Source organism: Rhopilema esculentum, chromosome 17 (genome assembly GCF_057945365.1).
Source record: "Rhopilema esculentum isolate cy_ngs chromosome 17, ASM5794536v1, whole genome shotgun sequence".
NCBI lineage: Eukaryota > Metazoa > Cnidaria > Scyphozoa > Rhizostomeae > Rhizostomatidae > Rhopilema > Rhopilema esculentum.
Window position 1 is genome coordinate 7,086,177 of NC_142831.1, and position 27,016 is coordinate 7,113,192.

General features: G+C 36.2%; 2 protein-coding genes across 10 annotated transcripts; one reads left to right on the plus strand and one right to left on the minus strand.

Moving 5' to 3' along the window:
* Positions 1-768: 768 nt before the first annotated feature.
* Positions 769-13,444, minus strand: LOC135682206 (uncharacterized). Of its 6 annotated transcripts, none has more exons than XM_065197023.2 (11): positions 13,339-13,444; positions 11,747-11,796; positions 11,040-11,103; positions 7,404-7,936; positions 3,987-6,439; positions 3,774-3,854; positions 3,541-3,681; positions 3,099-3,167; positions 2,314-2,394; positions 2,085-2,122; positions 769-1,335 (listed from the first exon to the last, which is right to left on the minus strand). In XM_065197023.2, the coding sequence occupies exons 2-11, from the start codon at positions 11,787-11,789 to the stop codon at positions 1,245-1,247; spliced, it is 3,594 nt and encodes a 1,197-aa protein (XP_065053095.2). In that variant the 5' UTR covers positions 11,790-11,796; positions 13,339-13,444; the 3' UTR covers positions 769-1,244. The 6 variants fall into 6 exon arrangements, with proteins under 6 accessions (XP_065053095.2, XP_065053062.2, XP_065053078.2 ...); XM_065196990.2 differs by having other exon boundaries at positions 771-1,335; positions 3,987-6,445; XM_065197006.2 differs by lacking the exon at positions 13,339-13,444 and adding an exon at positions 12,917-13,091 and having other exon boundaries at positions 771-1,335; positions 3,987-6,445.
* Positions 9,248-26,735, plus strand: LOC135682303 (sec1 family domain-containing protein 2). Of its 4 annotated transcripts, none has more exons than XM_065197143.2 (18): positions 9,248-9,396; positions 13,376-13,454; positions 14,924-15,191; positions 17,147-17,389; positions 17,727-17,867; positions 18,208-18,285; positions 18,949-19,080; positions 19,630-19,802; positions 20,259-20,355; positions 21,029-21,150; positions 21,666-21,783; positions 22,227-22,309; positions 22,640-22,736; positions 23,306-23,366; positions 24,208-24,310; positions 24,529-24,681; positions 25,606-25,738; positions 26,250-26,735. In XM_065197143.2, exons 3-18 carry the CDS (start codon positions 15,024-15,026, stop codon positions 26,337-26,339), a joined length of 1,992 nt encoding a protein of 663 aa, XP_065053215.2. In that variant the 5' UTR covers positions 9,248-9,396; positions 13,376-13,454; positions 14,924-15,023; the 3' UTR covers positions 26,340-26,735. The 4 variants fall into 4 exon arrangements, with proteins under 4 accessions (XP_065053215.2, XP_088969562.1, XP_088969563.1 ...); XM_089113436.1 differs by having other exon boundaries at positions 20,262-20,355; XM_089113437.1 differs by lacking the exon at positions 14,924-15,191.
* Positions 26,736-27,016: the final 281 nt, after the last annotated feature.

Consider the following 27,016-nt stretch of genomic DNA (forward strand, 5'->3'; position numbering starts at 1 on the left):
ACATTAAAGACTTATTATGTTTCGTTTTAGACACAGGGGTTTCTAGATAGGGGTTTCAGTTTTTGAAGTGAGACGAAATTTTAAAAAAGTTGGTTGGAAGTTCCTTTCAATCAATGTTAAATTATGAAGCAATTTATTTTGTTTTTCATTCAAGTTAATGCTCTCATAATTCAATTTTAAAATTTACTGCAGACAATTTATTTTCCAAAGCAAAATGTCAAGGGATTCGAAGCACTTTTCCAATCTTCTATTCTCCCGTCGACAGCCTTTTCAGGTAACTACAATTTGCATGATAAATCTCAATTACACTCCTAGTAAAAAATATATAATTGATGAAAAATTGGGTTTTTAAGGACTTCAAACAGGATCCTTGTGGCACCTTGAGTTCTAGCCAAATATGATTTTCTTTGATATTCCTAATTAAAAGGGCAATAGAAGTGTAGACACAATACATAATAATCTCTGTTTCTGAGAAGGTTCAGAAAACATCCTTCAAATATACTTGAAAAATTCGCTATTTGGTTCTTTGTTTCTACTCCGAGTTTCACGCTTAATGCGATCACCAGGCAGTCTGTACAATTCTGCCTATAAAGTATCGAGCACTTAATGGTAGACCGGTAGATATTTTTTTCATTATTCAAAAATTTAGCATCAAAGGCTGCTTAGAGGATCTTGTTTTAGATCCTTGAACATCCTTTCCACCCATGTATACAATCGTACGCTTTCGTGGAAGCCACCCCCCCCCCCATCCCCTTCTGAACGTATGCCTCCGTGCATGAGTGCCAATTTAGAAGGAATGTCTCAATAATTTCAAGAGTTTAAATTCTGTTATAAAAGAGTTTTAGATCTAAAATTCTTTACCAACCATGTGCCAACTAGCCTTGTTCGACATAATAATAATAAATCCGGAGCAGGCAGTTAGATAGCTTACTGATTAGACTTTGAAATCGAATGAAGAATCGAATAAAGAGTCTTTCAAGGACTTAAAATGAACGTACAATTTTGCTTCACATCATGTGAATCATTTGAAACAGCGCCCCCTTACAACAGTGAACAAACAAAAAATAGCGATTCTTTCGAGTGTTCCTTCATCAAATACAAAATATATTTATCAATTCTCAATTAATTTTTCTAAATTTTTTGCAATTAAAACCAATACAAAATTATCAAACAGATAACTTCCCTACAAAACAATTAACATTGCAGCATAATTCAAATTAAAACAGGTGCAGCGAACTGGCGAGCTAGACATCTGCTTGTTCATAGTAAGCTTTCACGATTTCAGCCTTGATCTTGCTGGCGCTTTGCGGTTGCTTCAGGCACTCGTATTCGTAGCTGTGAAGGATTAATTAAACACAATGTGAATGGGTATGCAGTAAACTCTAGGAAGACATGCACCGCGAGAACTCATGCGAGGAAATGATGGTTCTCAAGCAGATGATCTTGTGCCTGCACGATGTGACTGACTCTGGGCCAGTAATTGTATTATTTCATTACATGATATTATCCTGAATCATGACATCATCGAATTTATGTAAAAGTGCTATTAGGCTAGTCCGTAAATCAGATCAGCTTTTCCAGGTATTAGAAAAGCAAGTTGATTATTGTGGAACTTTTGGTTTTAGCTTCTGTTAGAGTTGGGAACGGTATTTTAAAATTAATAGTTGATTTCGCAACACGGTCATTATCAGAGTGTAAGGTTACCAAATGGTATGGCATAGAAGAAAATTTGAATGAAGCTGCTTAAAAATGTAACGACTTTAATTTGTTAGTAATATCACAAATATAATACAATAAAAGCATCAAAGATAAGATATAATAAAAGCAAAATATATAGAATCTTAAAAACTGTTCAACACGTCTCACTAGTGGAGGAAAGTAATTTCGTTTGGACACGAGGAAAAGGAGTAGCTTTCATTCTGAGAAAGACATTTTCTTCTTCAATAAATGAAAATTTTCTCCTCAACTTTGCCTCGGTAGCTTTCAGGGTGGAGATGGTCGCACAAATTTGTATATTTCCAACCAGTCACAAAAGATAAACGCAATGAAATACAAAGATAATAATTTAAAGAAAGATCATTTACCTGGTTACAGTGGAACCAAGCTCTTCGCTTAGTTTTTCCTAAAATATAAAAAAAGTATGAAATTTGGTTTATATGAATTCGATATGAAAAAAACATAATAAAAAATTCAATTAAGCAATAAAAAAAACCCTAAGAAGAAGATCGTTCTTATCTCCTTTCTTTTAGCTAGCCAATGTCAAAAGTAAATTAAATCTTAGAGTCAATTTAAATTTTCAAGTTTTAAGCTGACCTTTAACTCTTCAAGTTCCCTATGCAGCATCTTTTTTTCTTCCGTCAGCAGCTCAACTTGCTTTGAATATTCTTGATTTTCCTGTAAAGAAACAAAGACAAACGTTGTTATCTACACCTATAACAATGGCAATCAACAACTTGCTTAAACGACAAGGAAGCTACTTGTTGAATTAAGGCGAAAACTGCCTGTTTAATAGAGCCTGATGCCGTATAGGCAAGCCTGTAGATATTTGGCGTGTAGCACAGAATAGTCCCAAGTTGCATCTCTGAGTTATAAACTTGGATGATGAATTTGATGTAGACGAAATCTTTATTTGACTTGATCCAATTTGAAACGATCAATGAAAGTCCCGTTGCTATGAATTTTTGTAAACAGATCATACTGACATTGACTTTCGTACAGCAGATTTACTTGATGCTAGTGGTATACAAGTGATATAAACATCTCAGTTTCTTACCCATCCCTTATATGTCGTCATTGGACCTCCGGGACACGTGTTAAAATGATTCTGCCGGCTGGTTTTATTAAACAACTCTTAATTTTCAACAGCTTATGACTTTGACTAGCAAATATCTAACAAGTTTACGAAACATTAACAAGCTTAAAACCAAAATTTACGAAATTGGAGATTATGTAAGAACGTTGTTGTCTAAAGCAATCTACAATTTATAAAAAGAACCAAACAGTTCTACTTTAATACAAAACACCTTTGAAACGTTGTGCAATTAATTGTGAAGTTTATTCGACAAAATAAGAAGTAAATATTTGATTTAAAAAAATACCAGCTGAGTTTGCAAAAGCTTAATTGTGTAATCTTTGCTTTCCAAATCATGCTTCAATTCTTCGTTTTCCTAAAATAAAAAAAAGGGAAGTAAAAAATAATTCATATTTCCAATGATGAAATATTTGTAAGAGAAAAAAGGAAATAAGCAGGCAACAAAGATTAAAATATTTTTTGCAGCATTAAAGGAATATAAAAGTATATCTACGTAAATGTAAGACTAGACCTTCCTATATTTGAGTGGCTATAGGGTGAGCTATAAAAAATAAGCTCATTCTAGGAAGGCCCAGCGACTTAGTTCTTGATTTATTGTCATCTTGAGACTGATTTCGTGCTGAGGTCCCACTCGTATTATTATGCTCCTTCATTACATCTTGAACACAAGGAAACATCCCGAAAACATACTATAAAGGTATTTCTGCATATTCATAATACTAACATACCCTTTCCAGAAGGGTGACCTTTTCTTTCATCTCCTTTATTTCGTCTTCCACTTTGTCTTCATCTGTCTTGTTTATCAAAAAATCTGGTGTTTTCCTGCTCTTTGCAAGCCAACTACTTGCATCGGAAAAGCTTCTGCTGAGCTGAAAATTACCGGACAAATGTTAAGAATGACAGAAAATCTAAATTAAACCAGATGATTAATACAGAAATTATATTGAGATTATATTCTTACCAAAACTGATTTTGTTGGTGTGACGGGAGGCGATATGCCAAATTTGCTTGGATGTTTCATCAGGGGTGACATAATATCTGTCTAGAAGAAGGAGGAGACTCTAATTAAGTGCGTCTTTAATAGGGAAATTGTGTATAAGCCAATGATCAATTGGCCGAGTTGTCAAAAAGCAAAGACTGAAAGCAAGCTAGCGATAATGGTACATAATAATACCTCCGTGAGCAGTCTCTTCAGCCTCAACAAATTCGTTTTCATTATCCGAACATCATTTTGACAATGTCGGAACGTAGCCTCGTCTATCATCACATTGCCGTCTTCCATTTCCGCAATCGAGGCTTCTCTTGGAATCCGAAAACTTGTTCCTAGACTCAGAGAATCAGATGACGTCGCATATGGGCTAGTGTTCCTTCTGATGAGGCTGCGTCGCCTAGCAGCGATTTTCATTTGACTGGGTGGCAGCGAGGAAACACTGATATGTTTTGATTCTACTGAGTCTATCGGTGTTATTAAGCCACCGTGGTTATTTATAGTGTTATCGTTGCCTATGGTGTCACCAAGGAAGGTCTCAACAGTCTGGGACAGCAAAGACAAGAACCTCTGATCAACATTCTCAGCATCAACTTGCTGTGACTTCATTTCGTTTTCTTGCAAATCATGGTCAGGCACTGGTATTTGAAATCTGTTTGCTGCCAACGGTTTCCGCTCTTCATCAATGTCCGCTGACGGAGGGTTGTCGTTGTCTACTACAGTTTCTTTCCTGTTTTGTTCACAAATATCAACAAGGCCATCTTCGCCTGTATCCTTTGTGTCATGAGCATATGTTTCAATTTCTTTAGTTTTTATTTCAGAAACAACTGCTTTATTTCCATCACTTGTTCCGGGCATGGAATTATCCCCCGGGGCAGTCGTATCTTCTAATTTTATAACATCATAACTGTCATTCACCAAACTTGTAGCTAACACATCAGCTGCATCGTCATTTTTTTCAATAGAACTCTCAATTGGTTCACTAAATTCTAAAGACCGAGAGGCGGTTTTTGGAAGCGGAACATTATGAGGCTCCGTCGTAGAGAAATTTTGATTGCCTTTTGAACTAAACAATTTCTTTTCATTCGAATCCAAGGGAGAAGAAGACATAGCAGCATCTGGTTCATCGGTTATATTCATTAAGAGACTGTCATCCAAATGAGGCATACTTTCATTCATCAAAAAATTGTCCGAGCAATATCCATCCAAATCCGGTTCTTTCTTGTCGCTTCTACGGAAAACCGGCTTGCTCTCTGCTGATCCGAGATCTAATGTTTTATCAGGTGAATTTGACGCAACTTTACTAATTTTCGCACATGTTGACGGTGGAGAATCTGGCTTTGATACAACGACATTTTCCTCGACATTCAAGGCATCTTGTGTTCGTGTTTGTGACTCAGTGGAGAGGTTAGAGTCCAGCAAGCTGTTGACATTTTGTTCATCAACCTCGGTGTTCTCATCTTTGCTAAATGTAATATTATTAATTACCGTGGCATTTACATTGGGCGACTTTTCAATTTTCAAGTATGTACTGTTCTGAATATCGACCGCGTCAAATGTTCGGTTTTTGTCGCCACCATCAAACGTTGTGTTTAAAATTCTACGGGCAGCAACATTCGTAAATCCCAGATCGCTCGGTTTCAGGTCATTATTATCATCGCAAAAGACAGCGGAAATATCCTCATTTACGGCATTATCGAAAGGATGCTCGCTTCGTTTTGCTGCTTGGATCTCGAACCCAACGCATTTGTTGACAGGTGTCGATTGATAATGCACTGTAGTGACATCCCCTATGCCGAAATCAGAGGTTGTCGAGCCCAGGGTCTTTGAGCTTGTCCTAGAGCGCGGTTTTGCAAGTTCGTTTGATATTTTCCGTGGCACAACATTAGCTGTGACTTTTCCCACAAGACCTTTTTGGCCAGAGAATTCTTGAACGCCAGCGATTAAAGAGTTCATACTACCGCTTTTAGATTTCCTCATAGGAGTATCTTTGTCTGAAAAAGTCATAGAGCCCTTTCGACTGCGGGCTTCAGAATTGGGTATGTCTTGGTTTGAAGAAGACAACCGTCTCGATAGATCTTGCAATGACGAAGAATTTCCAGTCCGCAAATTGCTGCCACCAATACTTTTCCGGGCTATTTTTTGCCCCGCGTTTTTCGGCTGCAAGAGATCTGAGCCTGAACACATGCTCAATGGCCTTTGCAGCTTCTTACTAGAATAGGATATCAATTTATCGGCCATGGTCTGTAACTCCTTTGAAGGGGCTTTCTGTCTGGGCGTCACAACACCCGGCGCTTTCAAGGTATCTGTGCTGCCATCTTTCGACTTAGATGTCTCCTGTGCACTCCCCCTTCTTACAGCAAAACCCTTACTACTCGAATTTCGCAGCTCTTCTTTGTTTCCTTTGAGCAAATTCTGTTTGCTACCACGGGGTGGCAGATTAGTGGGCGGCTTCATTTTCGTTTCTGCTCTTGCAATAGCTGCTCCACTTGTACTTCCAGAAAATGCTCCTGACGGAGGCCTTATGCCAGATCTCGCAACACCCCCGGCAGGCGCTGGCCTTCGAATAACGTTGGTCGTAGATGCTGTTGAGGCCACTGGCGAAGATGATGTGCGTCCAGTGTGTGAAGCACTCTTATCTGTTGCTAAAACAGAAATCGTTTTAAAACGAGGATGAGCAACAAAACATCAGATTTGCAAGCGGTCGGGAAGCTGGAAGAGGAGTTTATCAATATCAGCAGCAGACAAATTGAGAAAAGTAAAGCCTTTCAAAACATGAAAATATGCAAAAGGCGGCAAATTTGACAAAAAGAAATATATATTAGACAAATTTGAAAAGGCAGAAGGAAATAATTGAATTGCATAATCACGTCGAAGGACCGTCATTGAAAATGGCATATGATATTAAAACAATTGCAATATGATGGATTAATACATCTTTTGAAATTTTTATTTCAGAGAGGCGCTGTACAACCTGCAGAAAGTGTTAGAAAACCTCTACGCTAGCATGACCTGCCTGACTATTTTTGAACGCAATCCAAACTGTGCTTCAGATCCTTAACGATGAATTCCAATGCTAAACATCAAAATCCACTTTTTGCTGCTCTTTATACTCTGATTCAGTGTTTAAATTTTTTCATAAGCCTATGTTAAATAACAGAGAATAATTCTGTTGCTAGTGGAATCTCAATTCACCTACTTATATTACACAAATTTGACCAACTGGAGAATCAAATACAGTACAAGAACTTTATGTCTTGGGAAAACAAAGCAGACAAACGAACAATAACAAGCGTAAGAAGTGTAAACTTTCCCACTGATGGATGATTAACAATTTCAATTCTATTGTAGACTGAAGCATAAAATTATCCCCATAAATGATGCCTTTTGCGCATGCTGTACAAGCCCACTAAACAAGAAAGCTGGAAACGTCAGAGGAAATAGAAATACCTTCCTTACAAGGAAAATGAGTTTTAATCAGCTGAATTTTAAATTGCGATAGCTTATTGAGGTGGAAAATGACATCATACGATAAAAAAACCATCCAGTGATAGCAATGCTATTAACGATGACAAAAGCTAGGATTGTAAACAGAAGCCATACCTGCATCGTCTGCAGACGGGATTTCGAATGTCTCGTTCGCACCTGGGGCTGCTTTGTCATCCTCGACACGTGAACTAGCGCTCCCCTTTACATTCGAGCCTACCGTAAATCGCGGCAATCCTCGCTGAGCTATCATCCCACTGTTAGGTATATGCTTTCCAGCAGGTTGCTTTGTGTCAAATTTCGGACTTTTCATGTACGGTGTTTGGCCATGGATTTGACTGGTTCCCGTGCGTTCCTTACTGTTCCCTGTATTCAACTTTGCAATATTAGAACTGCCTCGTCTCCGAAATGCTGGTTGGGCTTGTTTACCTCCAGGCTCGCCATTCTGGTTAGACCTTCCGGTATTTAGCTTGTCAGCTAATTTTGAAAGATTATTCGATGTTCGCTCAAGTTTCTTTTTGCCATTCTGGGTGACCGAGTTATTATTGCTGTATTCGTCGCTAACGGTATCATCGCCGCCAGCATCGTCTAGGCCATTTTCGTGTGAGCTAGTTGGCAAAACACTATCAATCAAGTGAACAGAACTCGACCTACAGAAAACAAAACTTATATAATAGACCACTTCATAGCTTCGAGAATAAATAGAAAAGGAAAAAAATGAAATATAATCTTAATGACAACAATTTAACAAGGTTTTTTTAAGCTTACAGCGTTATCTGTGATTTTAAACATGTTAGTAAATGTTGAATGTTAAACCATACATAGTAAATGTTAAACCACCCAACCCAGTGGGTTAACTGACAAGTAGAAACGGAGGCTAAGAGTGAAAAAGAGGCATCGTAACTAAAGTAGATAATTGAATGATTGAAACCTGTTGAAGAATGAAGAATATGCATAGAAGAAAAAATATAGACTGGACTGGACTTGAAAGGCTCAGGATTATTATCTAATCATTTACAATAATCAGATTCAAACAGTTTCATGACTATGACGAGGAACCATTTTCACGTGAGGTGACAAAAGTCACCTGTTACTTGAACACAGAGTATTCTGTGATCTGAATGACGGGGAGCGATGAGTCACAATGGCTCACTGCCATTAAGTTATTCTCTCTTACACATCGTTTTGACTTCAAGGCAACGAAAATTTCAGCAAAAAGAATGTTCCCCATCTCTCAATATAATTTTAAAAAGTCGGATTGTAATATCGGACATACAGACCGTAAATCAAGGGAGTGGCAGCTAAAGTAACCTGCAGATGCAAAAATTCATCAAGAAATTGATAATATCGCTTTCAGCAAGCATTGCTTTTTTATAATTAAAAGGTTGAAGTTTTGAAACCTGATATAAACCCAAGCTCAGGCACCCTTCAAAGATCAATTATAAAATTCTTTCTCACAATGAGTTAGCCTGACCAAATATTTTAAAGCCTTATCAGAAATCATAAACATTGTTGGTTGTCCTTAAAATATATTGAAGTATCGCCAAACCTACTCACTGGCAAATTTCGTATTTTCCTCTGTGAAACAACGGGTTCAGCCTCTGGCGAAGTTTCTTCATTTCATTGACTAAAGGCGACAGACAAATCCTCTCTGTTGTCTTTTAATCAGGCAGCAAACTAAGTCATGTTTGCCTTACATACCGGGCCGTATACTGTGTTTATATAGAACGAAAACACAAGCAGGGGGAAACAATGCATGTGAAACTTTTCATACATTATTTAGCATATCTGTATGATAACGGGTAAACAAGTATTGATCACATGGCTTGTCTCATTCAACTCCGACCACAAAAACGGCAGCCAAGCCACTGTTGGTCTCTCCATTGTAATCGTCGTTTTATTTTCTATTCTCTGAAGTTCACGAGCGGAAAGAGAGTAAAGAATAGGAAAAGCCTGGGAACATTTTGATAGAAACGACGAAAAAATTTTCAGAGTTACCTATCCAGAGTTAAGCAGGACTCAGTAAGATCATCAGAGCTCATACTTGAGGATAGGAATCGGATCTTCAAGACACGTTCAGGCGAAAAAAGATTTTGTAAACTACGCACACGTAAGTCGGGGGCATATTTGGCTTCAAGTACCTTGAAAACGATAAGTCCTGCCCAACTATCTTAAGCCGTTAGGGACATTCCATATCAAGTGTACCCAGAAAAACCTCATTTGCATGGCTCTATAAAAAAAGCTCACAACCAAAATTTTTGGTTCTAATTCAACTCGTTTTCAAGTTATGACGGGTCAAAAATTGCAAAATTTCCAAAATCGGGGGCATTTCGACCACACCCAGATTCTCTTAGCTTCTGATTTGTAGCAACTTCAACAAAGATTTTGGTATCAAATGAAAGCTCTTGTAATTCTGAATCTGACTAAAACAACATAATGGAATATCCTGTTACAGAAATTTTGAATTATTGACTGAGCTTAATTTCTAGACCTATTTTCTTAAGAATCAGATAATTTTTGTCGAGAATCAATGATCTTTTGTTAATATTTTGTAACTTGGGAACTTTTAATATTGTTCATATTGAAAAATTGATGTTTCAATAAAATAAATTGTTTATAATGCCACAAAGTAACAGTTTTGAATGACTTTTTTAGTAGCACGTTTCATCAGCTAATAAAATCTACCGTAATGCCTTGAACAAGCGCCCCCTCAAATAAAAGCCCCCCTTGAATAAGCACCCACCCTAGAGGGGAAGTTATCGAATAAGCACCTCCCTCGAATAAGCACCCAACCCTCGAATGAAACAGGCGCTTATTCGAATTTTCAACGAAAACATAATAAGAAGGCAATTCAACAAGAAAGATTAATGAATGACACAAATTGCACCCAAATCTACTTCTTAAATAAGCACCCCCCTCGAATAAGCACCCACTCTGGAGCCTCAAAAATTAAATAAGTGCCCTGGCGCTTATTCGAGGCATTACAGTACTCTGATTATATAACAGGAGAGAAATTGAGGCTGGACATGTTTTTACACGGTCCTTACTTTTTGGAAAACCAAGCCTTTGTGTTTTTATTAAGTGAGCTTTAATAAAAAACATTCTAATATCACAAATCACAATAATTGACTGTCGTATATTTTCGCACATTAGACATTTTCTTGTTTTTTTGGCAGTAACTTAATCTCTTGCCATTGGTTTATCTTCAACTTTCCAAATTTGATGGAAATAGCTGGCAATCGACTGAGCACTCGCAAGTGTACTTGCATCATTTTGGGGTCTGCATCATTTTGGGGTCTCTGGTAACTCTAGAAGAGCTTGCTTGTTCATTGATTCAAATTTCGTCTTTTGTCTTTTTTCAAGCATTTTTCTTGTCAAAGGAAATTTTGAGCAAAAAACTTAAAAGGGGACATCAAAGATGGGTCTCGAATAATCAAAGTGCTGATCTTATATTTTGCAAGGGTGTCTGAAAGTTAACGCGTTAATGAGCCATTCCTTGCATTAATGGCACAAACCTAATTCTGCAACAGAAAAACGAATATGTATCAAACAGGTCCTCAGACTTTGCACTGCTTCAGTTTGAGTTTTTACCATAGGTCAGATGGGGTTGAATCTCTAAAAATTTCCAGATGTGTTGAAGCAACCAAGTCCCCCAGATTGTGCACACGTTGCTTATGAAAAATTATGATGTAATAGCAACAGATATATAATTATATAATAATTCACTTAAAATGACATGAAAAGACAACTCACTGTTTTTGGCAATCTTGGCTTTTGGTGCTTCCTTTATCTTTGGGTTTGCCAGCTTTGTTTTCTCCTTAATAAAAGAAATTAGAGGTGAACTTTTAAAGCAGCATCTATTTGAATCCTACTTGATAAAAAAATATAACAGCAAAAGTGGCAATGCTACTTTCCAATGTTCAAACAAAGCTCTACCTGTACCCTACAGAAGAACCAAAAGCCCCCCACCCTTCTCCCCATCCTACAGAACATGGCAAATTGGGAATGTTGACAGAGTGCTTGATTGCCATGTTCATGGCCATGTGTTAAAATCTAGTCATGTGATCAGGACCCAACTCTCTGGTACCAGAGTAATTACAGTAAGTTTACATTAGAATCCATAAAAGCCCATCTGTCACATGTTTATAACCTTAAAGTTGAAAAAGAAATATATTGACTTGGCCATGGAAAATTTTTACCAGTGATTAAATACAAGCTGACATGTGATTAAATACAGCCTGTCTACTAGCATGTCACAGGATCAATAAAGTAATAAAAACTTCATTTTAATATGTACCATAAATAAAGTAAAAATCAAGGCTCAATAAACTAAAAAAAGAGATGAAAATAATTGTCAGATTGGAATCCATCATAAAAATCTCATTAACAATATCATTCTCAAGAGCCTGTCCAGGGAACCTTGTCCAGAGAGATATCAAATTAAAGTAGCAAATAAATACCTCTTCTGGCCACTGGTTTCAAGAAACCAAACCTTGAAGTCATTTTAAATCTAGAAAAGAATAAATTCTTGAAAGAAAACAGTGGTAGCAATGATATGCAAAGATCACATCCATATCAACTGAAAATATTCAGAATTAATTGGCAACTTGTGTCAATGATGACATAATTCAGATTCAAAACCCTGACAATAGTTAAGTTCAGATTCAAAACCTTGATAATAAACCTTGACAATAAAACCTAAGTTATCTAACATTTCACTAATTAAATCAGGCAAATGACAACTCACCATTAAGGCTCCTAATGAATTGGCAAATTGTATATGTTTTCCCATAATGAATATTCCATTAGGATAACTAACAACTTAGGATTCTGCTACTTTTAACGCAAAGTCCACAGATATGACAAAAGCAAATCTTTCTGTCTCCATGTCAGAGTCTGACACAATCACTGGGCTTTGTATAATCTGGAAGGTTTGAATATAACCACCAACAGAGGCATTGGTCATTAAAGATGTAGGCTATTCGCCTGTTATAATGATACATTAAAGATAAAATCATGAATATATTATAATGTTGATGTCTTGTGACTAACAGCCTGTGATACTGCAAACTGATAAACAGTTGATGTAATTTATATTTTATGTAAAACTGAACCAAAGGTTTGTTCAAAGAACTTCTTGTAGCCTTCTATAGAGAGAGGAAATTCAAATACAACATAAATATCATTAAATTTTAAAGCAAAGGTTCAAAGTTAGTAATACTAAAGTTTTATTTCACTGTGAGTGTGAAAATCATTAAGACACACACATTTCTATACAGGAACCTGATGGACTTTATTTACCAAACAAAAATGTCTATGAAAAATGAACAGAACGATTGAGTGAGGAACATACCAATTCTTGAAATCATGATCGAAATTGTCAGTCAGTGAAAGGCATTTGGTGATTAATGGCAAGGTTTCGCCTAGATTCTTAATAATAAGAGCCAAGCCTAGTATTTTGCATTATCTTTATAACTTCTAAAGTCAATCTGGGCTCTGAAGACAAGCTTATTAACTACAAACACCGAAACTGTGTTATCGGTAATGACGTTGCCAAGACAGAACAGGACTCAAAAGTATAGATTCATCTCTTAGGCCAAACAGCTAATCAGAATCACGTATACAAATGCCTTGAATCGCAGCTCACAGTATTCACTCAGCTGCTAAGTAACCCATAAAATCGTAATTAGGTCCCAATTGACTGCTGAATATCATCTTAATTGCCTGTGACCTCAAAACAGGCCTATCTCGTCAAACGTAAATATGTCTAGGCCATGTATATTTTCCCTCATCAAAAGCAAGTGTCAACCTACCTGGCGATATGAACAAATCCTTAAGTTTATTTCGATATTAGGCCAAACCGTTTTTCTTGGAAGATTAAAAGCTCGACAAGATTAAAACTGCTTGAATTTTTTATTTGCAGCTTGGAAGGCCAGAGGGCAATCCACTCTGACTTTAAGACTAGAAGTGGCTATGCAAAATATTATAACAGGCTTGTCACTGAGTCCTTCCGAAAACATTTTTACAATGACATCAACGCAGTAATACTTACATTTCACATTTAACGTTTCTTTTCCACCTTTCCACAGTTTCACGCTCTACTACAACAAACTGATTTCCAAGGACGTGTGGAATTCATTGCATGTGACGATTCATTAATCACGTGAGGTAATGTTGGCGGGAAAATTCAATTTCAGAATTCTTTACATTTCTGGATTGTGTTTTCAACTCCAGAACACAGGCCTGCAGGGTGTTGAGAAATGTAGGAAGAAATTCTTAAAAAGTTGGAGGAGGGGCAAAAGCCAAATAAAAGAGGCTTTACCGGTAGTTCATTTCTTGATTGCTAAACTGTGTGCGTTATATACTCTGCTCAGAACATTTGCAACCAAAACAACATATTTTTTCTTCACTTTCTTTTGAGTTGGTAAACGTACACTACTAGCTATACTAATGCTAATTATAACCAACTAAATATATCTTAACAATAACCGAATTTAACAACGCAACAAAAATAGATGAATAACTAATAAGATACATCAATGTAAAGTAGGTTCCCTGTCATATATGCAGCCTGCTTGTCCTATAAATGGTTTACAAATGTGGCACGAGCAAGAAATCGCAGACATAGTTTTGATACTTGCTTTAAAGGTTTTTATATTTGAGCTTTAAGCTATTTCTGTGGCAATTGAGTTCGATACTTCTGGACATCTGTATGATATAGTGTTTGGTTTATTTCTACTGAAAGTGAGCCCCCTGATGTTATAAGGCGATTCAGTTATACTAAAAATATCTTCTGTGAAACTTGAGTTTTCGTGATGAATAGTTTTGTAAATTTATGTTGCAAGTTGTTTTAAATGAGCAGCAACTTACAGAAATATTCAATAGCAGCTTAGAACAAAAAAGATTCCCGTCTGACCTAAAAGAAGCAGATGTCATGCCTATATCTAAAAAAGATGCATCTACCAGCAAGAAAAACTATAGACCAATCAGTATCTTGCCTGCTATTTCAAAAATATTTGAGAGAATTATTTTCAGTCAACTACACATTCTTATTTATCATCTGCTATCCCCGTTCTTTTGTGGCTTTCGCAAAGGTTTTGGAACACAACACGCTCTTATAAAATATATCGAAGATCTAAAACAATGCTTGGATGGTGAGAAAATCGCAATGCATTTGATTGTCTCTCACATGAACTCTTAATAGCAAAATTGGAAGCTGATGGACTTAGTAGAGATGCATTATTGTTAATCCAAGACTACCTACAAGGGCAATTTCAACGGGTGTTCCCTAGAGTTCTGTCCCTGGTCCCCTTCCTTTCAACATTTTCATTAATGACATATTCATAAAGCAAGATCAAAGCAAACTATGCAACTATCGTTAATCATCGAATAAGCCCCCTCTCGAATAAGCCACCCCTCGAATCCAGCACTTCCACATAAAAACAAATAAAGATTGTGCTTTTACTGCAAGGCCTAACCATTACAGACATACAGATACCCACCAGTTAATTTTAGCAAATATTAATATGCATTTTATAACTCCAAACATTGCTTATTTTTAATTTCATAATCATTTGAATATGTTTTCTACATCAAATTTGATTTGAATTTCCTCCCTGTTCCCTGCGAAAAATAAGCGCAACGTCATCATCAAAACATAAAACAACAGCAGCAACATTTGTATGAGAGGAAATCAACATGGACGACTTGTTGCACACTGAACTGTGATCATTGGCCATGGCAGAAAACTTTAAATTCAAACTTCTACAGAAGCTTCTTTCAACGGTAGCCAACGCAGTCGTCTTTCTCGATGACGGATCTGCAGAATGCCTTCATTGGATGAATGTAGTTGACAAGATTTTTTCTGCGGGGGCATTATCAATTCGAAGTATCGATGATAGCAAGGTGAAAATCTTTAAAGCCAATGATATCACGCTAGATATGTCATTACGATTGACTTTGCTGTGCGGACAAACATCTTCTATCTATATTTTATTGTAAAGACTAAAATTCCTGAATCAGTTGGTAGGATTTATGTGCTCTTTTGACCTTTATTACAGAATTAAGTGGAATGATGTTGAATCGTATTAAAGCAAAGATATACGAACGATAATTTAAGGATTGTTTCAGGACTTCTGTCTTTTTATGTATTTTGGCCAAAAATTTCAGGCAAAAATCTAGTTAAATTTTATGTGAGCTGGAGGTTAATGGTTTTACTGACAACCAAAACAAGGAAATTGTAAGATTGGTATGTAAAGTATCTGGGAAAATCAAGATGGAAAAAACGACTTGCTGTGGCTCATACTCCCAACCTAGACTTTCTTTCAGATTGGCAATCTCCTTTGAAAACTGCCTTTGATTTATCAAGGTTTTTCAAGATCACAAGGTGTATTAGAATCAAGAGGAAATGATGTCATATTTCCCAATGCCTATTTTCCTTTGGTGGGCTGAAACAGCCCTTTTTATCAAGATTTTACAAGAACCTGACTAAAACTTGTGTATTTCTAGTGAAATGAGGGATGATTTTGATGATAAATGCAGCTCCTTCTATTAAAACTGCCATTAGACCACAAAATTTTTTGCAACTTTTCATTCTTATTTAACAAACAGATAACCATGATCCATAGAGAAACAATTTATATAAGCAGCAAGACATGTTATATACGTGTTTTTCTGCTGAAGACATGTACTTTGGCATGTACTTTACAAAGCGTAAGTAATTTCACAGAATTGGCAAACCTAATCAAGGAATATAAAAAAGAAAGAAAAAGGCTGGTCAGCTAATAATGGTTTCATTATGAGGGTGATTAGAGACAATGGTTATTGGGTGAATTAGACCCCGTTTACACTAGAGTGTTTTATCCGGATAAAAATTTATGCGGAAAGGCTCTCTGTCTACTAGAGCGAATTTTATCCGTGTAGATATTTATCCGCTTTGCCTTAAAATATTTATCCTGCTACGAAAGCGAATAAATTTTTGTCCGGATAGAAAATTATCCGGCAAAGGGGAGTGTAAACAGTTTTATCCGGATAAATTTTTAAATGCATACACAGTGAGGCTATTCTGTTTCACATTGAGGCCATTTAAATATGATAACGAAACGGCGCAAGAGTAAAATTGGCGCGCTTTTGTTAATATTTCATGTCATTTTTGCTGTTTCCTGAACTATCATGGATGAAAGTCTTCAAAACATTATACTATCTCTGTTTGCATTTTTAAGCTCTGTAGTGCTGCAGCAAGGCTAAACGCTCTGCTAGCTGCTCTATCTGAGAGATTCTTAAGAGTTAGCCAACGCAACTTGGAATCAATAGTTGAGGATAGCAAATCATGACTACAAAGAATAAGTCTTACTCTGAAAGCTTCAAGAAGAAATCGATGACCACGCTGATTCTGGGAAAGACCTTGGAGCAGCAAAGCAGTTTCCTCATCTGTCCATGTGAAGTTCTAATCAGTCTTCTTGCTACTTCCCGTCGATATATTTCCGATTTCTTTGGCATTGTCAACTTTAAGACAGAAATATGAACGTGTTCACTCTGACATCAATGAAAATTATTTTCGCGCTCTCTTAAATCAAAGATTGTGCGCATACCCAGTTAAAAAACTCACCATTTAGTTTCACGTGTAAATGGAGGAGCTAAACGGATAAAAATTTATCTGGATAAAAATTTATGCGGATGAAACACTCTAGTGTAAACAGGGTCTTAGAAAGAGTGATGTAAGATGATGTGTACAGTACGTATAAGGATAAAAAATGCAATGAATGAAAATTAATATATGAAAATTCTAATGCCATTAGATAATTGAAGTTAAATGATCAGAAAATTCATAAAGTGATTTTCATATATTTTCTCTTCAACAGGAGTGCCTGGACTCAGAAACAAAAGCAGTTTTCATTGTTAAATCACTTTTCACTGGATCGAATTTAAAAAGAATTGAAAAAATTGCAAAGTCAAGTGATTTTCATCATTTGGTCATCATATCGTTAGTTTCTTCAGAAATACATGATTTTGTTGCTACATTAAATCAACACCAGCTTGGTAATTCCAAAGTAATCACATTTGGAGAGGTTGCAAGAACCCTAAAGATTTGGATGCACAATGAAGTAAGTATTTTCAATAATTTAGGATTGCTTGCCAAGGTATCATGTCTCTAATTAGCCTTAGTGAAGGTTTTCTTATTTACTTTTAATTCTTTAAGTACCATTTTGTACCAACCATGTTCAGCATTTAAAAACTTGTTTAGAACTTGTAAAGTGTGTTTGGAATTAACAAAGCAATTACCCTTGGTTTATATGTTAAATATTTATTTCTGAGGAAACTCCTTGCTAGGTCCTTCCTAACAGAAACATCTACAATTCAATTACTTCATGTTATCTTCAATTCTAAAAATAGTGTCAAATAATTCAGCAGACTTTAACTGATATTTTTGTTCTATTCTAGTTTGCAACTGCAAATGTTATACATTTGCCATTATGTCATTCCAACATCCTGCCAGACCTTTTTGTTACACCAATTCATAGTGATGCTTCTACCATCTTGCCATCAGATGTTGCAAGACTTCAAGGCTTCTTACACAGCAAGGTACATCTTTGATACATTGTCCATATTACTGTCTGTTAATTTTACTCAGAACATATCAATTAGTTTGACTGAATTGTTCACATTGTATACTATGCATACATGATACATTGTATACAGCCACATAGGGGTTAGGGTCATCTATTCAGTTTCACAGGAATAAGCTCAGGAAAGGGCAGTATTTTTGTATACATAAGCTAAGAGTTTAGATAGACAATGCATTTTAAATTGTTAGTTATTGGGAATCAGTTGATGTATTTGGCACATTATTTTTCTTTTACGACAATATTGTTTAAGTCGTCTATTTCAAACATCACAAACGTTATGCTGTAATTCCTTTTAGGGTGACAAGAGAATGTTTAATAGTCTTGCTGATATTGATGTTGCTCTTCTTCCACACAATCTTCAAATTCAAATAAAGGTACCATGGCTCATCAACATTCGAATCATGGAATAACAATATATGTTTCAGGCAATCCACCTGGAATAGAATTTGTGATCTCTTAGCTTTTATTAGTGTGCAAAAGATATTGTTGTTTAATTGATTTGTTACTCATTCAATAAGAAAACAAAATTTTGTCAATTTTTCATGCTCATACCAAAACCGAAATGAATTTCTTTTTGGTTTTAGCATCGACCTTTTGTCTCATTAAAACTAACTATCTAAACTGTTTTATGTAGTGTTTAATTTTTTGAAGAAAACAATGCAAGGTTTATATAATTATATGAAACAGAAAGAATATCATTGTGAATTAAACAATTTTATTAAAAAGCAAGCCTTAGTTAAAAAATTAGCAAAGCATAAGACTGCTATGTATCCATCTGCTTGTAGTAAATCTATATCCATCTGATTGTTACTCATTTCAGTAGCAGTTTTTTCAATATTCCATCATTCTCATCCAATTCTCATATTATGATCTTGAAAATCAACATTCTCAGAATCAAACTTTTCACATCCAAACTTTGATCATACCTCTGATGAAAAGTTAAATCTATATCAAATTTTATGAAAGGTGATGCCTTGCTTATGGAATGAACTGACTGTTTATGGAATGAGCTGACTGTTTTACTTTTTCCACAACAGATGCTAGCATCATCTATCAATGATCTTTTTGAAAATTTGAGCATTCATGAAGACTGTTATGGAATTGGACATTTTAGCAAGATTGTTGCCTCTGAACTCGCCAACATGCCAAATGCAAAAGCAAGAAGGAAGGTACAAACTTTGGCACCAAGTGGCCAGTATAATTCGGAATTTCTGTTACAGTTTTATTTCTTCCCAGTACTAGCAGGGGAAGTATACCAAAAGCTGGTAGGAATGACCCTCCAATCTAAACAGAAATTTGAAGTACATTATTCTCACTGTCAAGTCCCCAATTTCCTCAAAGAAAATGGTTGCCAAATGCAAGAATATGCAGAGTTTCTATGTAGTGTAAAAATTTTGAATTTTCACATATTACTTTACCTTTTAATCAAATTCCAATGTCATTTTTAAGTGTTTTTCAACATCCAAACTTGTAGGAAAGCAAACAAACTTAGCCTTTATTTATTTTATTGAACAAGCCCCCTTCTAATAAGCTTCTCCCCCTTCTAATAACTCTCATTTAAGCACTCCCTTTCAGAACATCAAGGACTGATTCTTAATAGAGCATTAGTGGTGATGGCTTTAAACTAAAGTGAATTATAGATTAAAAACAATTTGTATATCTTGTACTTTTTAATTTGGCAAACCATATGTTATCCCAGAGCTTGTTTTCCTCTCCAGGCAGCCTCCAAAAGGGCCTCAATTGTCTTTGTTGACAGAATATTGGACCTTGTGGGACCAACAAGTTTTGGTTCTGATAACATGCTAGATACAATAATGGAGGTGCTCTTTAAATTACCTGGTCACCATAATGATGTTGCTGTCAATATGGAAATGCTCTTTGACAGTGGAAAGTGAGTGAATTGAATTATGGGCATTTAAAGGCTGTAAGATCTACCAGCTGTGCTTATTAGCATAGAAACCTCCCTATCTCCTTTTTAACCAAATGAATAGAAACGAATGATACAGGTAGAAAAGTGGCCATGCATATCTGGCTGAGTCAACACCTCTTCTTCAATTACCCAAATACGAAAGACGGGCTCTGATTAAATCACAGTGAATTCATCATTGTTATCAACTCTATTGAGAAATTCCAGTAACTGCAATGTTTGACATTATCAATGTTTCGATACTTAAATACCAGCTGCCTATTGAGATTTATCTAAATTCTCACTGTTGCCAGGCAGATGTTGTTTCTTGAGTAAGAAGCTTCTTTTAAAAGTTTCAAAACCAAACCATTTCTATTAACATTTTAGGCTTGGACTTACTATCAGAATTCTGTCTTTAACTTTGTGTTTTATCTCAAACAGCAGAACTCCAGATACTTTGTTTCCTGGCTGCCTGGCCCATCCAAGTGATTCACAAGTTGAAGAGGTTTTGAATGCTTTTGTGATGGAGCAATCAAAGGTAAAATTTTAGCCAAGGTTTTTAAAGGTCTATTTTTGCCAAGTAATCCTCTATATTAAAATTGAGGAACTGACATCGATCCCATTCATCCATCAGCTCTCTATATCCATCCATCGATATATGTCGTAGGAGGAGGGGGTGGGGGGGGGGGGGGACAAAAGAAAATGTTATGGGGAGAGCAGCTGCTAGGTTGTTTGCTTTTTTATGGTGACTACAATGTTGCCAAATAAGCAGTAAACAATGTCTTGAGTAAGAAGACAGTCTGTGACTCCATAGGGAGGGTGTCATCTCTCCTCCCCCACAAAACCATTACTGGCTTCTGTAAACTTGAGTGAGCAGGAATATGGGTTCTGCCTGTTATGAAAATGTGGCGGATGATGCCCTGTAGATTTAAATTTTGATACATGGATTCCTTGATTTTGAATACTGCAGTTATTTATATCTGCAGCAGTGATTACGAGTACTGACTGCCAAAAACGGTAAATTTGGTTTTTTTAAAGAGGTTAATTTGATACTCTTGCCATATGTGATATGTAGTTTCTATCTGTTTTTCTCTTGGTGACACTGGGCGCTGTGAAACATTGTCAAAATACAACATTATTGCTTTAGATTGAAGAACTTCATTGGTTACGCTTTATCTTTAACTCCACATCTGCTATTTCTTTTCTTGTAGATATCAATGAAGTTCTTACACAAAAAGATTTTGTATATTCTGAAAAAAGAGAAAATCGAATTCACTGACTTAGATGACAGGCCAATTTTGGAAAGAGTGAAACACCTTCTTGGATACTTTAGGTACATGTTAGCTTGGTTTTAATTGATATGTTTGTTTTCAATTAGACAAAACTTTAAGGCTTTACTTTCATGACACGAGTAACATTTAGCTGGAATTTTTTGTGACTTCTTTTGTTTCAAAAACTAGATTTGCTGCTCACAGTCCCATAATAGTAAGCATTTTTGCTACAATTGTTGTTTGCATTAAATCAATTTTTTGCTACAAATAAAAAATGTGTTTACAAAATGAAGTTTTTAAAGAAACACTCACATATATGCTTTGGTGTCTGAAACAGGGGCTCCTAACTTCAAGTTTCACACTTAAAACAATCATAAAGTAGCTGTTGATGTAATTATTCATAACAATAGAATCTTTTAACTTTACATCTGCAGTTGTCACACTTAGGTCCATATGGCTGTTAATTCTGTTTTAAACATTGAAGCTTGGTTTTAAGTGAGTACTCTGCCAAAGACAATATTTCGTTTGGTCATTTAAAGAAGCATTATCATGATTTATTAATAATGTGTTATTGCAGAGGGGACATGAAGCTGTTCCAGAAGTATGGCGGAGTGTTGCAATGCATCATGGCTGCTGTGAATGCCCTAACTGCTATTGACCATGATCACAGAGATGAGGTCCTCAGTGCTGAAAAGGTCCCAACTTTTCTGCTTGATTTTAAGTTTTACCATATAAAACTGGTGATACATGTTGCAATCAAAAAGCATTCTTGTCTCTTTGCAAAGTTGCCATTTCTTCTGAAAGTCTGTATTATTATAGAAGGACGTGACTCTCCGAAAATTGATTTAAGCATTTTAAGATGCACCTAGAATGAATTAGAAATTTAAATATTTTCTTTTAACAGGTGTCTTTTTAACAGGTTCCTTTCATATTTTTTAAAACAAAGTTGCTTGATCTGTAAATCATCAAAGTTGCTTGATTCAGTGGAAAAACGTCATGATCTCAACAATTTTATCAACAATTTTAAAATGTGTTTCTAAGCCCATAAACATTGATAATTTATTTTCAGCAGAAAATGATTATCTATAAGTTGTTCAATCGAATATTTTGATATCGACGTTAGTTTGTTGTTTTCTAGGTTATAACGCTCGAACTATTTGGCAAAGATGCATCCAAGTTTCTAGAGAGAGTATTATCTTTGGTAACAAGTGACTCAAATAGGTACGCACAATTTGACCTTAAAACTGTCTTAATATTTTTTCATGATATTATCCAAAGTAACTAAATATGAGCCTCAGTAGTTCTCTTTGCATTACCCTTTCTTTAGTTAATCAAGGCAAGTTCATTCGAGTGATTTTTATGACAATGCAATAATGTGAATTTAAGTCTGTCGATAATATAACATAGCACTTCCCATCCATCAGTCGTACTTTGAAATCAAAAGGTCTTCCTTCATCTAACGGAATGATACCTTCTGTCATATAGAAGTATCTTTTATGGATATATTTTTCATTTGTAACCTCCTATTACTGGATTTATATTTGCGCACAGATTCAATGTGGTCGATTCATTATTGTTGTGTCTACATTTTTACTCTGCTGTGGGTGGTACGGTGGTCATTGATCCAGGATTAGAAGAAAAATTCAAGGTTAGCATTCAAACAATTTTATCTTAATAGTCTAAAAGTGTTTTTGCCTGTTTATGCGTATGCAATTTGTTAAAGAATGTTCGTTAATTTGCCAGAAAACCGAAGGAAATGTCTTTAGAAGTTTTTGTTATTTTTACGAGAGACTAAGATGTATCGTCCGGATAAAAATTCTTTAACTGTTGTAACTCTTTCTTACAGGTTGGCTGTTTGTGCTAGACTTCAATAACTTTTGCCTACTACATTTTTATTAACAACCTTAAACAACCCATGTTGCAAATGCTGGAAGGCTCTAGTTTCCAATGTTAAGAAGCTTCGTGCTCTTTGAATCAAAGCCTCTCAAATAGCAGGGAGTAGAGACTTGATGGTTCTACATTTTGAAGGGTGTCGAATATTAGCAAGGTACAAAAAGTTTGAAAAATAAACTGACTCAGTGCTGGTTTCTCAACAGAAATCAATTTTCATTCTTTTCACAACCCCGTTGTTCTGAGACCGGATACTATGAATCCTAGAGAACCAAAGGATTGGCCACATTTATCATTTGCCATAATGGTTTTCTTATTCTCATTTAGAACGCGATAACTAATATTCTTCTGGATGGAAACCACAACGACGATCTTCTTTTTATACTTGGTGAGTGTTGACTTTCATTAAAAATATGTGTTCGCAGGTTGATTTAGTTTTCCATCTAGCGCAAATGGATTGTGCATCACATCAAATATTAACACCGGTATGGCATTGTAAACTGCTACAACTTCTAAATATCTTGTAAAAGGGGATGGTTGGAATAATCGGAGGAATGGGAACAAGCAAAGGGTCCAAAATAGGGTTCTGTATAAACAAATCAGAAACAAATAGATATCAAGCAACCTTTACAACATGCAAGATTGTTAAAGTCATGGATTATTACCTTTTTCATCAGAAGTAGCTTTGGTTTTTCATTCTGACACTTGCCATTGTATCTTAATATCCAAAAGCTTGAGATAACGCAGAACAGAACAATCATTTTGTTGTTGTCTTTATGATATCTCTCATAGCTTCATCTTTGTTGTTTTTGTCTTTGCACATGTTGGGTAAGAAACCTAAAAAAGTTAAATAAACAGAAGAGGGGAGGCTTTTTCCTTGGTAAACTTTCTCTGCTTTCTTGGTAAACTTTCTTAAAAGAAGGCGTCCCAGAACAAAAATTTCAAAGGGTGTTCATTCAGTATTGACTCTTAGTGGTAACGAAACGCTTTCTGCAGAAGAAAAAAGATGTTGGGATGTAGAGGCAAAGGTTGCCAGAAGTGACAACTTACACGGAAATCAGAATAAACATGACAGTTTTTTCTGAAATTTTGATGTTTTCTACATCATAAAGAAGTTGGAAATGCCAAGAATGTCATCAAGATCACACCTCACAGAATGAAGCTCTTTGTAATACCAATATACTTTCCATCTTTATCCTGGAGTAAGGAATAATTTTGTCTTCTTCAAGGTCATGATGCTCCGAGTGAGAAAGAAGTACGAATAAAGGTGGCTGATATCTTTGAGAGATTGCGTGGAATTGGCAGAGCTCGACATGAACAAAGACAAATCAGGTATTTTTCAGTAAACTTTCTTGCTGCTGCTTGTTGCTGCATTGAGGAACGGATTTGTAACAAACCAAATTTCGTTATTTTAGGGAAATATTTGTTTATCAAACATTTCTGTATAGGACGTTCCATCTTCACGCAAAAATTATCCGCAATTTGAATATTCACAGTGTGAAGCATACACTGTGATATAATTAACCTGCGATTAAATAATGATCTTTTAGAACTCTTCTTGACAAAAACACTGGTGGGCAGGCCGAATACAAGCCCGCGCTATCACAGCTGATGCAGTTAATTTATCATCCAGATCGACCAGAGTTGGTTGATGTCGAGTTCAAATCGCATGGTTTAAAAGATTTTTTAAAAACTGGATTTGGGTATGTATCATTTTCTTTGATATTTGAAAGTATTTACGTGATAGCAGCCCACACCTACATGAATAAATCATTACAGTTACTGCTCTTTCACATTCGCATTGAAGCCCCCATATCAGCTGTTCTTTCTCCGCTGTTCTTTCTCCGCTGTTCTTTCTCCGCTGTTCTTTCTCCGCTGTTCTTTCTCCGCTGTTCTTTCTCCGCTGTTCTTTCTCCGCTGTTCTTTCTCCGCTGTTCTTTCTCCGCTGTTCTTTCTCCGCTGTTCTTTCTCCGCTGTTCTTTCTCCGCTGTTCTTTCTCCGCTGTTCTTTCTCCGCTGTTCTTTCTCCGCTGTTCTTTCTCCGCTGTTCTTTCTCCGCTGTTCTTTCTCCGCTATGCATTGTTGCTGCATCTCATCACGTCGAAGGAAGCCAGTCCTTTTGGACTCTGCTTTGTTCAGAATACTGCGCCGTGTGAACCTGAGAGATGTTACTGAAAAAAACACACTGACCATTCGCAAATCGTGTAAGATATCATGTTTTCTTCCTTGCACCTTCAAATGCGGTCCTCAGTGAAATGGTGATGTATTTTCCTTAAATCCGTTATAGAGCAAGTCAGTAGGCATTCAGGTGACTCTTTTCATTTACACATCAGAATTTAGTAGCGATATTAGGCCAAATATTCTCTCATTTTAGAGAGGTCAGTGGCTGGGGAGACAAATCCAGCAAGTAACTGAGCGTCGTTATGTAGGCCCCATTTCTGCTTTCCCCCAAGTCCCCGCAAAATCTATTGGGGATACCTTTATCCGAATCAGCAACAATAGAAATTACTCTCTAGAACCATGTTTCACTAAACAAGACCCAATGGTGATAAGGGCATATCAGGTGTGTCCATCGTGTTCTCGTCTTGCCTGGTGATTGTTACGTAAGATCAATTCATCTTTCCGTAGGTTGTTTATGAATGTGAGCAAGCCGAGGCCAGATGATCACAAAACTCTGTATGTTTTTGTAATTGGTGGCATCACATTTAACGAAGTTCGTCAAATTCGAGAAATTGCGAAGAAGCTTAGGCCATCCGCTGAGGTTCGTTCGTGTGTCTGCGTCTGATTTATGTCTACTAACTACGTGAATTGTTGTTGCTAGATTGTTGATATCACGAGGCGCGTGAAACATGGTCGATATGGTGTCTTTGAAAAGGGGTTGTGAGTAACTTGTTAGCCGGCATCAGGAAAAAAGCAGTAAACATCCATCAATCATTGATATTTTTGTCTATATTAAGGCACTACGCACTATGCTATAGTTAGGCAGCCAATGTTAAAAATATAGATATACATATTAAGATTATGTGAAGATGGTCGGTTGATGCTTAAGGCCCTTCTGATTTGGGGGAGATGATAGCAAGAAGTTGCTCACAGCATGGGCCCCTTCATTTGTTTTCTGCTACAATATTATAGCATCCTTTCTGTTAAAATGTAAAGAAAGAAGGATATCCATTCCTATCCGCCATTGAAATTGCAGCTTTTTTCACGAATCATTCCGGTTATATAAACACCGTGCATTCATCAGTTCTGATACCCGGATCACATCTTTTTAGGTGATCGTCGGCAGTACACGGATCGTCACGCCCACAGATATTCTGGAGCAAGTTCTTTGCAGCGAGAACTTGTTCGTCAGTCTCGATTGAAACAAGCTACTTGCAACTTCAGGTTGATGGCATAGAGGCAACAGAGAACGAACGACGGTAACAAAAACGGATGAATATCGGGATATCAGAACTGAATAGCTAGTTGCTATACGCAACAATGGTCTCCACACAGGGCAAGAGAAGAGGCAACAAGGAACTGACGCAATTGAGTCTTTCAGATGTTCATGCGGATAACAACTAGCCTGATTATGTTTTTAAGAAGTACAGTTTGGGGAAATACAGGCACGAATCGGCCTGTATCGTTTTTCTAACTTCCAGGTTTTTGTAGTTTTTAATTGGGAATGCAACGATGAATTCACGTGCGAAATGAAGCATTATATAATATGAATTCAAAGATTATGTTTAATTCTATAAAAACAAGAGAGGTTTCAGTAATTTGCTTGTTAACTCGATTTGACTTTCCTTGATTAAACAGATGAGAAAGACTGACCAAAGATGGGGAGCTTTGTGTGAGTTCAATATCATGACAACTTTTATTTAGAAATTTCATTTAGCAAAAGTGATTTATAGGCGAAACAGAAAAATCAGACAATCTTCATTAAGACGGTTTGTCTCATATATCATGGATGACTGGCTCAAAATATTAGTTTGGTTATTAAAGAAAATCTTGAACTAGGTCAGCAGTATTTTCAAATGGCGACAATTTACAACCAAAT

Excerpts from the sequence above, each read along its gene's own strand:
- LOC135682206 (XM_065196990.2), bottom strand. The coding sequence starts at position 11,789 with ATGACTTCAAGGTTTGGTTTCTTGAAACCAGTGGCCAGAAGAG. Across the intron at positions 7,937-11,039 it reads AGCCAAGATTGCCAAAAACA|GTCGAGTTCTGTTCACTTGA; the intron begins GTGAGTTGTCTT and ends TGTTTTCTGTAG. Across the intron at positions 2,395-3,098 it reads AGCTTTTGCAAACTCAGCTG|GAAAATCAAGAATATTCAAA; the intron begins GTATTTTTTTAA and ends GTTTCTTTACAG.
- LOC135682303 (XM_065197143.2), top strand. The coding sequence starts at position 15,024 with ATGGCAGAAAACTTTAAATTCAAACTTCTACAGAAGCTTCTTTCAACG. Across the intron at positions 17,868-18,207 it reads AAGGCTTCTTACACAGCAAG|GGTGACAAGAGAATGTTTAA; the intron begins GTACATCTTTGA and ends AATTCCTTTTAG. Across the intron at positions 19,081-19,629 it reads ATGCAAAAGCAAGAAGGAAG|GCAGCCTCCAAAAGGGCCTC; the intron begins GTACAAACTTTG and ends TTTCCTCTCCAG.